This window comes from Uloborus diversus, chromosome 1 (assembly GCF_026930045.1).
Source record: "Uloborus diversus isolate 005 chromosome 1, Udiv.v.3.1, whole genome shotgun sequence".
NCBI classification, from domain to species: domain Eukaryota; kingdom Metazoa; phylum Arthropoda; class Arachnida; order Araneae; family Uloboridae; genus Uloborus; species Uloborus diversus.
In genome coordinates, this window is record NC_072731.1 from 35,845,357 (window position 1) to 35,860,339 (window position 14,983).

General features: G+C 34.2%; 1 protein-coding gene across 1 annotated transcript in view; it reads right to left on the reverse strand.

The window, feature by feature from the left end:
- Positions 1-657: 657 nt before the first annotated feature.
- LOC129234351 (uncharacterized) overlaps positions 658-14,983 on the reverse strand; it is a 51,842-nt gene continuing 37,516 nt past the window's right edge. Inside the window, exons 3-4 of the mRNA XM_054868344.1 lie at positions 2,863-2,946; positions 658-774 (exon numbers count right to left, since the gene is read on the reverse strand). Coding sequence (XP_054724319.1) covers positions 658-774; positions 2,863-2,946 — 201 coding nt within the window. The remainder of the gene's footprint in view (positions 775-2,862; positions 2,947-14,983) is intronic.

The window sequence follows — 14,983 nt, forward strand, 5'->3', positions numbered from 1 at the left end:
TGCTCGCAAAATATCTGGCTCCAAATTTGCGATTTCTCCTTCAATGTTAACTTTCAAAACTTCCAAGGTTCGTAGTTTGTTGCAGTAAACCCCTTAATTGTTCGAGCACATGGAACACAACGACGGGGAATACGACGACAAAAATCACATTTGGATAAAGCAACAAACTTAAAATTTGTCCAATAAGCAGTAACAATAAATTCACGTTCTTGAGGTGTGTATCGTTCCATGACTTGTTGACAACTAATTCACTATGTATCTACATCATAAACATCAAAGTACAGTGACATTAGGCACCGTCTGAAAAATGGCGGTCAATTCAAACTATGACATTACTTTTGCGCCACCCTGTAAATCTCTTCGATATCTAAGATACTACATGTAGAAATATAAGAAACATTCCCGGAATTTCTGATTTTTGTCACTGATAAATCTCACAAGTGTCTGCAACTCCGCGTCTAAATATCCCACCTATCATCCTCAAATAAATATTGAAGCTATATATGGATATTAATTAGGTATCAGATCGTTTTAAAAACATATTTAGGGGGTCTAAGTAGTGCATAAACTGAAAACAAAGCTGTAAATCATATATTGTGTTTAAAATATGGCAATTTTCTGGTACTGATTAAGATAGCTACAATTACCTGATCGAAATTAGTTCAACTGGCAGTTTTTACAATTCTCCTTCGCATGGCCGTTTTGCTGTGCTTCTCCATTTTTATTGAAAACCTTTTGAGCTTGGCGAGCTATTCGGCACTTTTCTTCTAATATCTAGAAAGAAATATAGTGTTGTTATAGACATCATCTACGTAAAACAAAAACAAAAAAAAGAAAATACTTCAATAAAGTACAAATTGTCTAGAATTTGCATCCCTTTAATTTTGATTAGTTTGATTATTAATGACATGGCTTCGGTGCTTCCTTTAAGCCTTTTCTGTTACTTAATTCTTTAAATGCGGAGCTTTCTTTCCTTACAATTGTGACTTTGGATCGTGCGATACTCGTTTTCCACTTATTATACGTTAATTAAGCCCTCTCACCCTGGTAATGTTTCTCTTTAAATGATTAATTTTGTCTTGTCGTTTTTGTCCAAACGTTAACAGTAAAGTTGCTGAAAATGTTTCGCTTCAATACTGCATTTTCACCCATTAATAAACTTAAATTTACGGAATTAAAGCATTCCATTGACTTTTACTGCAGCTTAAATATTTCCGAAGTTGTCTTTCTTACACAGGTAAGAGAGCTTATTCAAAAATCGTCAAAATGGATATTTCGACTAGATAAAAATGGATTTTACATACATTCTTAGGTACATGGATGGGTCTTAGGTTATGGATGGGCCAAAAAAAAAAAAAAACTACTCAACATTCTTTCGAAGCTGAGTAAAATGGAAAATTAAACTGAAATTAGAGGGAAAGTTTTTATGCGACAACATTTCTTCATTTACAATGTAAAAGGAAGTAATTGTTAAAAAAAACTGTTCTTTCTTTCTCTCTCTCTCTCTTTCTCTTTTTTTTTTTTTTTTTTTTGAAATTTCAGTATAGGGCAACAACCCCAGTAATTGGCACTTTAAGAGTTTGTCTTTAAACTTACCCCTGTTTTCATTTCTTAGAAAAGAAATATTTACTTGTAAATATTTTTTTATCAAAGAATGCACATCTGTACATCTATTCAATTCACTAAAAGCAAAAATATTTGAATAGATATTTTTATGAAAATACATGTATAAAAAATACCAAAATCACCAGTAATTGGCACCTGATACCCCAGTGTATGACAACTTGTGTTCCAGTGACTGTCACATGTTAATAGAACTGGAAAATCATTTTTCAGTTTTAGATTACATACTAATTTCATTGTCATTCGAAAAATACGTAATGTTAATGTAAAGTAGGTAATTTTACATAAATTTATGTTAAATCACGCACCTTGACGTTAAAACCGTATTTTAGAGAAATAAAAATTTGTAATGTTACGCGAAAAAAAATCGAGATTATTGCTGTTTCATCAGGCGGCATGCAGTTTTGATTTTAAAAATTATAGCTGTTTTCACATAAAAAGGAACATTAAACCGTTGATTGAACGGGACCACAAAAATGTGTGGAACAGTTCTCTACAGTCGCAATATCTGACTGTGATAGTCAAACATATTTTTTTTTTAATTTTATTAATTCATTTTTTTAATTTAACAGTAGATTCAATTTTTTTAATTAACAGGAGGATTTAAATCAATGGTAGAACCCATATAATATTTTTGCTGCAAAAGGATCAGAAATCAAACTAGTGACATATTATACAACATATTAGGGACTATAAGCTCATGTGCCAATTACTGGGGACTAGCAAAACTGAAGCACCCCTAAATGGCATTCATGATTTCTTCAAAACCCCAAAAAGAAACAAAAATTTACTTCTACCCACTCAAAGTAACATCTGTCATCTAAACAAAATTTCTGACGATCAAAATTTAAAATAAATTTTAAGTCAGATTTTAATAGATTGATGTGTGTGCATGCTTCCCTTAAGCCAGAGAAGAAGCATTTGCAACAAAAATGGCTGATTCGACACAAGCCACAATTGTTTCTCTTTCCTATGCACTGCTACCATTTAGTAACATGAATTGAAGTTATAATCCTTAAAGTAAATGTACATTCTGTAAAGATTGGATATAAATCTTATTTTAGGACATTTTTTTGTTGGAAGTGCCAATCACTGGTGACCTGCCAATTACTGAGGGTGTTACCCTAGATTCAGAATAAAAGGATTTGTTTCAACTATCAAATTACTTCAATAAATTTGAATGAAATAACAAAATTTTCAATTTCTAAAACTAAATAGTAGCAAGTGTCCACATCTTACTGTCAATCTCCTTTCTTCTGCTTTTTGCTGTTTTTCTTTGAGCTCTTCAACTGTTATATTGTTTTGATTCTGCTCTTCTAACCTCTGAAAAAAAAAACAAAAGTTAAATTACAATAGTACTCAACAAAGTTTCCGTATGATGAACTTCGTGAAAATTTTTCTTTTTTAATCACTGATTATTAAATTAAGAAACAATTTGTGCACTGCATTTTAATTCCGACGAACACATTTATTAGCTGAAATAAAATGTTAAATGAACTCGTCACTTTGGTTAAATCAAGTAGCAAATACCGAGAAAAAAAATTCTTATCTGTTTTACTATTAACTAGAAACTATTTTTAAAATGTTGCTTAAAAAACAAACAAACATTCAGACCGTTTAATCCAATGAAAAGTATTCAGATGAGACAACAAGCAAGCATTAAGATTGTCCAATGTAAAAGGCATTTAAAACTTTTCCGGGGATGCCGGGTGTTCGAGAAGTCCTTGACACATTTTAAAAGTTCATGTAAAAGCAACAAATTGTCATGAATGCGGTTTGCGTTATAATACAGGGTTAGCATAAAATAATGTCTTCATTTTAAAAATTTATATTTCATAAACTATTATACTTAGCACTATAAATCCTTGACTTAAAAATAAAGATAAACTGTGAAATTTTTTTTTTCACTCACAAATGTTTCACGTAGCGCATTTCGCAACGCGACGCACATCTGTAACATACATTTTGGAGTGTTTTACTGTTCATTTTTCGTAATGTTACGCATATGGATCTTTCAGTCCTTGCGATGTTGCAGGCAATGGTGGTGTATAAACAGTCTTTGACGAAGCGTCATAAAGAAAAAATTAAAAACACACACACACACACATACGGGTTGGTTACATTTGGGGATCTGGCTAGCCAATGCATAAAGGATAAATCATCATCACCCGCACGGCCAATACACGGGAACGTCAGTGGTGCAGCGAAGTGGGGAGGTTTTGTGGTAGAAACACTCCCCGGAGGTCTTGGTTTTAACATGGTTGCCAATCGTAATTCAACAGTTAATACAGCTTACGGACCGTTGTGACTAAAATAATCCCTTCCGGAAGGAATTCCGGCTGCTCTAGTGCGGAATGTGCGCGTTTAAGTACACGTTCAAAAAAACTTGGACAGTCTGTTTTTATGTTTCATTTATAGTGGTAAGTGTAATAGTTTATGATATACGAATTTTTAAAAACGGGATATTCTTTTATGCTAACCCTGTACTTCACAGGTTCAAGAATTTCTTATGAAATCGTTAAAAATAAGGAAAAGGGGAAAAAAGAAGAAAGAGTGCAATTGTAAGTAATCGCTGTATTGTCAGAGTAAAAAAACAACTCCGAGACGAGTTTAACCATTTTATTGAACAGAAAGTAATACCAAAGAATGGTAATACCTTCTATCAATGTGCGCACGGCATATTGCTCGAACCACATCTAAACGGACTCAAGTTCATCCCATGTCCACAAACGGTTCACATATCGAACTCTAGTAATGAAAGGTGTTGCTTTCTGTGTAATAAAATGATTAAACACATCACATGACGTTTGTTTTTCTCACTCTGACGATACAGCGATTACTTATAAGTACACTTTCTTCAGTTTCTTTTCTTTTTCTTTTTTTCTTTTACAATATCATAAGAAATTCTTGAACCTGTGAACTATTGAGGCACGAACCGCATATTCATACGACAACTTTTTGCTTTTATATGAACTATAAAATTTGTCAAAGATTTTTAGAACACTCTGTAATGTACATGGGTTTTAACCTGCAAGACCTCTATTTTCGCAACCTTATGCCTTACAGGCATACTTCCAATTGCAAAAATGTTCAAAATAAGATGCAGAATTATGATATTGAAAACGTGAAGAAAAAAAAAAGTCAAAAAATACAAAATGTATTTTACTGTGCATATGCAAATTTATATATTTATACTTTTCCTGTGGCAACGCCTCTGGGATTGCAGTTTTATACTGCGGTCTCTGGGACGAACAGCAGAAACTGTAAGACTGCGGCGGCATGATGTACACAATATAATTGTTCTTTAATAAAACCAAGCAAAACTACAATTGTGTCAGCCTCAGCTATTTCTCAAAATAAGTTATACAGTCCACTACCAGCGATCAACATATGGTCCAGCAGCCGGACAATAAAATGGCTAAAACATATAATAAAGCCGAGTTGAACCGATTAAGGGGACGCGTAAAAGCAAAGCTCACGATTATAACTAAATTTGATGAGAAAGATAAAGAATTGTGTGAGAAGACTAAAGTTGAATGCGAAAGTAAATTACGTGATATCTCGGAATTAAAACAAGAATTGAAAAGGCTCTTCGAGTTATACGGTGAGTTAAAGTTGGATGAAAAAGAAGAATTCGAGTGTGATGAAGTCTTCATGGAATTGGACTCTATCTGCGACACTCTGGAGGTAAACATTAAATATTTTCTTACTGGGTTTACTGATAAAACGGATAAGTCTAAAACTGAAGACTTTAGCGCCTACAATTCATTAAAGTTTGATTTGGCTGCCAAATTGCCTACTATCCCGCTACCTAAATTTAGCGGTAGAATTGAAGAATTTGCTAACTTTAAGGGTCAGTTTCAATCCATGATTTCTGCTAATGAAAACATTTCAGAAACTCAAAAATTATTCTATTTAAAAGCTGCCTTACAAGGTGAAGCAAAAATGTTAGAAACTAGTGAGGACACGTTTAAATCCTTGTTTAGTGCATTAGAGGCTAGGTACGAAAATAAACGTACAATAGTGGATCTCCATATTCAGGAAATATTAGGATTAGAAAAAATAAATTTCGAAAATTCAAAATTATTGAGAAATTTATCTGATAAAGTTGAAAAGAATTTAAGAGGCTTAAAAGCGCTTAATTTAGAATGTAATGATCTTTCAAATGCGATAATAACGAACATTTTTCTTCAAAAGCTAGACAAAGATTCTAGAAAGGCATACGAATTATCTGTAGCTACTAAAGAAATTCCGTCATAACATGAATTATTACAATTTATAGATAACAGATCTAATGTGCTTGATCAATTAAATACGAGTATTTCTAACAAAAATGTAAAAGGGTTTCAAAATCCTATGTCAAAACCCAGAAATTTATTTATTAATGCCGATAAGAACATTAAACTTTGCTTTATGTGTAATGAACAACATTCTTTATTTAAGTGTAACCAATTCAACAATTTAAATATTTCTCAGCGCTTAGAATTTGTAAAGAATCACAAATTGTGTAGAAATTGCTTAAGGCAACACAAGTCTGAGTGTCGTTCAACATTCAAATGCTCGGTATGCTTTAAAAGGCATAATACATTGCTACATTATGAAAAAGACAAAAATGACAGTAAATCAGTACCTTCAAATGTAAATGTTAATAATTCGTTTTCCGCGATAGAAGAATCATCGTATAAACAAGAAGCGTCACTCGCAAGCACGCTCCTAGCTCAGAAGTCAGGAATTTTATGTACCGTTTTGATGTATGTTACCAATGCGAGTGGAAGGAAAGAGAAATTAAGAGGAATTTTAGATAGTGGCAGCACTGTAAACTGCATTTCTCGTGAAGCCGCTGAATTTCTTGAGTTAAAAAAGGAAGAATCGAATCTTTTCATTTCTGGTATCAATAGTAAAGAGAGTTTTGTAAAAAAGTCAATAACTGCAACAATTTCAAACGAGAAGGGAGATTATACAAAAACTACAACCATTTAATTTTACCAAAAATTACGGGACTAACGCCGATGAGTCGTCTGGATGTGTCGCGGTTAGATTTTCCCAGCGGAATCGAATTAGCGGATTCTGAGTTTTTTATTCCTAACAAAATTCATGCATTAATTGGGTGCGAATTCTTTTTTGAATTGCTTAAGCTGGGGAAATTTAAATCAAAAGATAATTCTTTATTTTTGCAAAACACAGTGTTCGGATTTGTAGTATCGGGAACAATAAATAACGTAAAAGTAAATTTATTTGCGGGTTTGACTTCCGAAAAGGAAAACTTAAATCGTACAATTCAGAGATTTTTTGAGATTGAATCGTTTCCTGGAGATACTGGGGATGACAAAAATGCTTCTGTTGAAGAGTTGTACTGCGAGGAATATTTCATTAAAACAACTAAACGCGATGATTCTGGTAGATATATAGTTAAACTTCCGATAAGGGAAAATAGGAGGTCATGTTTGGGAAACTCCAGAGATGTCGCAGAAAAACGTTTGAATCAACTTTGGAAAAAATTAAGCGAAAACGAAGATATGGCAAGTCAATACAAGTGTTTTATGGACGAATATCTGCATCTAGGGCACATGGAAAGGGAAATTGAGTGTCCTTCAAACACGGACAATGGTTATTACATTCCACATCACGCCGTTTTACGACCAGATAGTGTATCTACGCCTTTACGGGTCGTATTCGATGCTTCAGCAAAAACAAATGAGGGTAGTTCACTAAATTCAATTTTACTCAACGGAGGTATCGTTCAACAGGACTTGTTTTCCATTGCATTGCGGTTTAGAAAACATCAATATGCTTTCAGTGCTGATATAAAAAAGATGTATCGGCAGATATTAGTAGATCCTGAGGATCGAGAACTGCAAAAAATTCTTTGGAAAACGGATCCGTTTGGCCCCGTTGAAACTTATCATTTAAAAACTGTAACGTACGGCACAAAATGTGCGCCATTTCTGGCCACTCGAACGCTAAGGGCTTTGGCAGATGATGAACTCAAAGATTACTCCGATGCATGTGAAGTTGTTCGCAACGACTTTTATGTTGATGACGTGCTGTCGGGTTCAGAAAGTTTGGATCAGGCTAAGTTCCTACAGTCTAATCTCATTAAAGTTTTGCAGAGAGGAGGAATGGAACTCCATAAATGGGTGTCTAACCATCCTGAATTAATACTAGGGGATACTCACCATGAATACTCGTTCACATCTCAAGAAATAACTGTCAAGACATTGGGAATGTTTTGGTGTTCAAAATTGGATTATTTTACATTTAGAGTGACTGTGGATATCAAGGAAAATTACACGAAACGTGAAGTTCTAGCCACAATCGCAAGAATTTTCGACCCCTTGGGTCTAATACAACCAATTATTTCGAAGGCAAAAATTTTCTTTCAGAGACTTTGGGTATTGGCACTCAATTGGTCGGATCCTCTCCCTCCTAAGGAGTGCAGGGAGTGGTTGAGCTTTTTGAAACAACTTCCAGTTATAAATCAAGTGCAAATTCCCAGGTACAGTCTTCTTCCTAAAGCAATTACTATTCAGCTACATGGATTTGCTGATGCTTCAAAACAAGCTTTTGGGGCAGTTATCTACTTGAAATCGACAGATGCGTTTGGATACATAAAAACGAGTCTCTTGTGTAGTAAATCAAAGGTATCTCCTCTAAAAACCTTAACAATACCTCGTTTGGAGTTGTGATCAGCTCTGCTTTTAGCGCGACTTACATCCAAGATTATACCCATATTGCAGTTGCCAATAGATAATATTTATTTGTATAGTGACTCGACCATTGTTCTTGCCTGGATTAAAACCCCAGCGGAGAAGTTAAAGCCGTTCGTTTCCAATAGAGTGAAGGTAATTCAAACGATGAATCAAAATTACCAGTGGCGACATACCTCTTCTAAAGATAATATAGCGGATATTATCTCTCGTGGACAAGATGCAGATGTTCTCTTGACAAATAAACAGTGGTGGAAAGGACCAGAAATTTTAAAACAATCTCAATCACATGGACATTCATTTGAACTAAACGATCTTAATCAAGTTTTATATTACAGTGAAGTGAAGGATACTCATGAGACTGTCTTAACTGCTACAGAAAATGATTTGTTGGTAAATTTCCTGAATTTGAGTAATAACTATCAAAAATTAATTAATGTATTTAGTTATATTCTTAGGTTCATTTACAACTGCCAGAATAAAGTAAGGAAGATTGAACCTCTAACAGCTGATGAGGTCACTGCCAGTGAGTTAAAACTTTCATCGTTTGTTCAACAGGAAGGTCTTAGTGATGACTTTCAGCAGCTAAGTTCGGAAAAACCAGTAAAATTGTCAAGTAAATTAAAATTTTTGTTACCTTTTTTCGATAAAAATTCAAATGTCATAAGAGTCGGAGGTCGTTTGTCAAATTCTCAATTACCCTTTGATGCAAAGCATCCAATAGCACTGCCTAAAAATCATAAATTATCAAAACTCATTTTATTAGATTTACATCTAAAAAATTGCCATCTTGGTGCGCAAGCACTATTGCATGCATCTAGATTAAAATTTTGGATAATTCATGGAAGAGATCTCGGCCGGAAAATTGTACATGAGTGTGTGATTTGTTCAAAATACAAACCACGATTTTTAGAACAGAAAATGGGAGACCTTCCACCTGAACGCTGCCAACAAACATTTCCCTTTTTGAATACTGGTACTGACTTCGCAGGTCCATTTTATATTAAAAATAAAAATCAACGTAAAGGAGCATTACAAAAAATCTTTATTGCAATATTTGTATGTTTATCAACCCGTGCTGTTCATTTTGAAATTGTGTCGGATTTGACGTCTGATTCATTTATTGCATCATTGAAAAGGTTTATATCCCGTCGTGGAAAATGTGCTGTTTTATTCAGTGATAACGCAAAAACATATATCGGTGCTCACAAAGAGCTCGACCGCTTGCATAAGTTAGTGAGTCAACCAGATGAGATTTTATCAAAATTTCTTTCTATTGAAAGAATAAAATGGAGGTTTATCCCACCCAAATCTCCTCATTTTGGAGGCATTTGGGAAAGTGGTGTCAAATCATTTAAATTTCATTTAAAACGCGCAATGGGCAAATTGATTTTTACTTACGAAGAATTTTTAACAATCTCAAATCAAATCGAAGGGATTTTAAATTCGAGGCCTTTAATGCCACTTCCGAGTGATGCAGAAGAAATAGAGGTTTTGACTCCGGCACATTTTTGAATTGGCAGAACAATGTTCACAGTGGTAGAGCCAGAGTTGTTAGATTTGTCTGATAACAGATTAAAACGATGGCAGCAAACAACAAAAATAATTCAGCAAGTATGGAAAAATTGGTCGAGAGACTATTTATGCCATTTACAACAAAGGTCAAAATGGTGTTTTTTGAAGGAAAACATTGCCATTGGGGCAGTGGTTTTGATAAAAGAAGATAATATGCCTGTAAATTCGTGGAGCTTAGGACGTGTAATAAAGGTTTTCGAAGGCCGGGATAAATGCATTCGAGTCTGTTTGGTAAAGACTGAGGGTGGTACATTCAAACGTCCCATAACTAAGTTAGCAATTTTACCTGTTCCAGTGTAAAGTGGATGATTTTAATTAACTATATCTATTTTAATGTTTACATGTTTTAATTGTAATTGAGTTTTATATCTGTTCAATTTACTTCTGTGCATTTTATGGTATTTTACTGATAATTTTATTGATTAATATTTTTGAAATCTATCAATTTCAACGCCGGGAGTATGTATTTTACTGTGCATATGCAAATTTATATATTTATACTTTTCCTGTGGCAACGCCTCTGGGATTGCAGTTTTATACTGCGGTCTCTGGGACGAACAGCAGAAACTGTAAGACTGCGGCGGCATGATGTACACAATATAATTGTTCTTTAATAAAACCAAGCAAAACTACAATTGTGTCAGCCTCAGCTATTTCTCAAAATAAGTTATACAGTCCACTACCAGCGATCAACACAAAGTTTAGCTTTTTTTACAGGTCCCAAGTCCCATAACTTATAATTAGTGAAATAATCTCCATTGAAACAAAATTCCAACACAAAAGGTTTGAAATGAGAACGACCAATATTCACCGAGATATGAAACACAGCGTTTTGTGATTGACACCACTTTACATTCGCCGTCAATAACACCTTTTGGGGGAAAATACAGCAGTACACAAGTGTTTAAAATTATATGTGTGCATAGAGAGTGGTTTTTCAAATAATTCGAGGTTTAGCAGTGTGGTTTTGAGTATCATGGCATAATATTTGCATGATTGTTTAAATAGCAATTAAAAATATGAATAACTTGTTTTTCTTTTTTCTTTTTTCTTTTTTTTTACTTTGACAACCTGTCATTTTTCTGAAAGAGTGATAAGTTCCAATCTCATCTTCTGTATGGTCCCTTAAAATTTTTAACTGGTATATCTCCTTGAATTTTTGTCGTACAAATGTCAAATTTTTTGTGTCAGTAACAGGTTTCAATGGAGATTATTTCTCTAATTATAAGGTAGGGGACCTAGTGCCCGTTTGTATTTTTTTATTCATTTTTATTTTGGCTTCAAACTTTCAATATCTTGACTCTGCATCTGATTTTGAACATTTTTGCAATTATAAGTACATGCATCTAGGACTAACGGTTGCGAAAATAGAGGTCTTGCAGGTTAAAACGGAACACCCTGTATATCAGGGTTTCTCAAGCACTGGTGCGGCGATCCTAAAAAAAAACGTATGTTATAACAAAGCATCTTGTAATTAGAGGAAGGAATACGAAAAAACCCTAACTGGAACACCTTTTCACATATAGGTAAAAAAAAAAAGTGGTATAGTGTAAAACCTGCGATAACATCAGTCCCTTTTAACCAGCAAACTCCACTTAAATCGCGCAAAAAAAAAAAAAAAAATCTGATTCATAAAATTTCTATCGACGCTCAGATCATCTTATCCTTCATTGGAACTTCCCACGTCCTTCAACTTTCCCACGTCAACCAAAAGTGAATGATGAGTTTTGAATCCTGACAACAGGTAATGAGATTACGGCCATTTACTTTTTCATTTATAGAGTAGAAAAGCATTTGAAAATTATATATTTGCTGACGCCAATGCTATCATCCCGAGATACATAATGGGGTCGTTTCCAAATTTTTAAAAGTATTTTTTACTGAAAGAGCATGTTTAAAAACTTAGAATCTGACCTTTTTTAAAATAATTTCTTTAAGTTTAATATTTTTAAAATATTACTTGAATCGGTGCTTTTTCATCGTTTAACGCTTCTGCCGATGACATCACAAATGATGAAATGCCATTCAGTGTTGCCATTTTCAGGGTCCAAAATGTTTAATTCGCATCTTTACTCACGTGTATTGGCAACGATATGGTTGATAGCAAGCGTAGAGCGCAATTGCAATTCCCTTCTTGAGTATCATAACGTGGAAATGCGGTAGAAAGATGCGCCATAGTGCATCATTTGTGAAGTCATAAAGACCACGCCTTGTTTGAAGAATTGGACATTTAAAAAAAATAATTAAAAAATAACTGTTGGGAAAATAAAAGTATTTTCTGAGTCCATGTTTTTTTTTTTTTTTTTTTGCTTATTCTATCAATTTCAGTGACAAAAAGTACTACTTTTGACTGAAGGAAACAACCGCATTATTCCGAGGATGTCGCATCTCAAATTCATTCTAAACCAGATGAAGGGGGGAGGGGGAGTGCAATCGACGACTATACTGCCGCTAGCAGGTAAACAGCAGTGTCTGCAAGTTATTATTATTGTTATTTATTTTTTTTTATTTTTTTTTATTTTATTTATTGTTTATTTATTTATTTATTTTTTATTTTTTTGCATTATTGTCGTGTGTTGGACATTCACTTTACTGTACAAGCTTGCTTAGTTAGTTTCCGCAGGAAAAAAAAAGGAAAAAAGCTAAAAAAAATCGTTTAGTTCCATTATTCCCCTGCTGTTAGTATGGAATTCAAAACGTGTTTCTTCAAATATCTCGGAAACTTATTTTAGCAGATAAGGTCGTTTACATGCCCACGGCAGCATAATAAAATACGTGAAGAATTTTAAGCTGCACCCACCCTCAACATACTCCGCGGCTTTTGATGAAACGAGAATTTTTTCCAGAACCCGTTTCTTACGAACACGCGGTTATAACGAGCTGACCCGGTCTCTTCGTACTCACTATAAGCGAGTGCGACTGTTTTAAAGAAATCAAACCAAATTATTCAAGAGAGAGAAATTTTCCTATCCATATATTTCAAAACTATCTACTAGAAGCGATTTACCGACTCCTAAGCAGACAAAATTCAGTCCTATAAAATTCTACCAGGAATTCACAATTTTTCCTTCACTAACTCAGAGAATGACAGACTTCACTGCCAAATATTAGTTATTCTGTCAGAAAGAAGAGAATTAACGGCAGGAGGAAGACGGCAAAGTAGCGATGGGTTTATTCCTCTGGTCTACCCATTAACATTGTGGTTTGGTGATGAGGACGCATCGGAGATTACACGTTAGTTATGACATGCTAAATAGATTATGCACTATACGAGGAATGGCTGACATTAGTAAGACGCCGGCTGTTGCTCGTTAAATTTGATAGATATCATCGAGGGGAATTTATTACGCTGCTTCTTGGTTACGGCAAAGGAAGGAAGACGGTTTGCAGGGCAATTATGAAGTAAGCCATAATTCTATTTTTACTTACAAGTTCGAAATTTACAGGAAATAGTTCAAGAATTGTTATAATTATGTAACAGCATCTTTGACAGTCGTTTTCGGGAGGCCCCTAAAGAACACGTTGAATATAAAATATTTACAGAAACTTGCAATAGAATAAATTGCAAAACATAAAATACAGGCAAATAGTATCGATGCTAACAATATAACAACACAAAAAATATATAAATAAAAAGTCCAGTGAAAAATGACGCAGCCGTTCCGTCCGTTTTGCTACGTACTGTTTCAAAAACACAAAAATCGTGTTTACACCCAAAAATCTAGAGGACCTTTTGCAGCCATATTGAAACTGACTAAAATTAACTTGAGTAGCTAGATGGATTAGGCGTCAGATTCTGAATGTCGCCTTCAAATACCCACCGAGTTTATGCAGAGCACGTACTCAATAGATCTGTGGGCCCAAAAGTTCAGTGGTAGGTCACTAGGAGTTACCATGGCTGCGTGGGGGCACTCCCCCCCCCCCCCCCCGGAATAAAAAATATTCCAAAACTGAGGAGATGTTGATGAATTTTACTAGGTTAAAGCCAAATGTTGCTCTGCTCTTCTGTTGACGTCAATTTCACAGGAGCTCCTACTGCCATAATTCCTACTTGTCCAAGAGGTTTGGTTAATAGAGCTAGAATTTGACGAGAGCACGCGCTATTAATTAATTAATTAGCTGTGCAATTGAAAATGGTTTTGGCGAGCGAAATGGTCTAAAATGCGCAAACTTAATTCAAAACGTACTTCAACTTCGCCATGATGTGGCGAGAAAGATGCTAAATGTAGAACCTCCACCCATTATTTGACCATAACTTTCTTAACTGGTTGATAGCCTTGAGGATAAAGAAGTACGCTCTGTAGTTGTGTACCAGTGCTATGGCTTGGCTCTCTCAAGTGGCATTAGAAACAACAACTAATTCGTAAAAAAAAAAGAGTGAACAAATTAAAAAGTGTCCATAAAAAGTTTTACAAATAAGTTTAAAATTTAAATATTAACGAGTGCAATTTCGAGGGAAATCTTGTAGCAGTAAATCTTGCAAGTGTTTTGAACCATTTGCATGCGTATTTAAAATCGCATTGCATAGCTTGATACTTCTAAGAAACACTGATATTCATTTGAGCGTAGAAAGATTGGGCCAAAAATGCATAGACTTGTTGACATTGAGGTTAAAATAAAAACATTCTCTGGTGCATGCAATAGTGTAGAGAAGAGGTGAAATTTAATGTATAATTCAAAGTTCTAATACATTTTATCGTGTTTAAAAGGTTTCCTGGGATATTTTGAAAAACAAAAAATGTAAAATAACTACTCACAATCGCAAAAAAAAAAAGTTTAATCTTTTATTATTTTTTGAAAGTCAAACATTGCACCATTAAAAAAACCTCCTTAAGATGTCGAACAAAATTTATAAAGAAATGTCCTAAATTGAAGGGAAATGAGAAAAAATTCGACATCCGATCTAATGGTTTTGCTACTCAACACTATATGTCTGAAGCAATTACGCAATTTCATCTAGCTCCCACGCTAAAAACATCGGAAATCAATTCAGTTCAATGCCAAAAGTGATCGATGCAAATGTCTTTGAAAGAAGCTTTCAATAAACGTTTGTTTGAAGAATAATTGCTATAACAAAA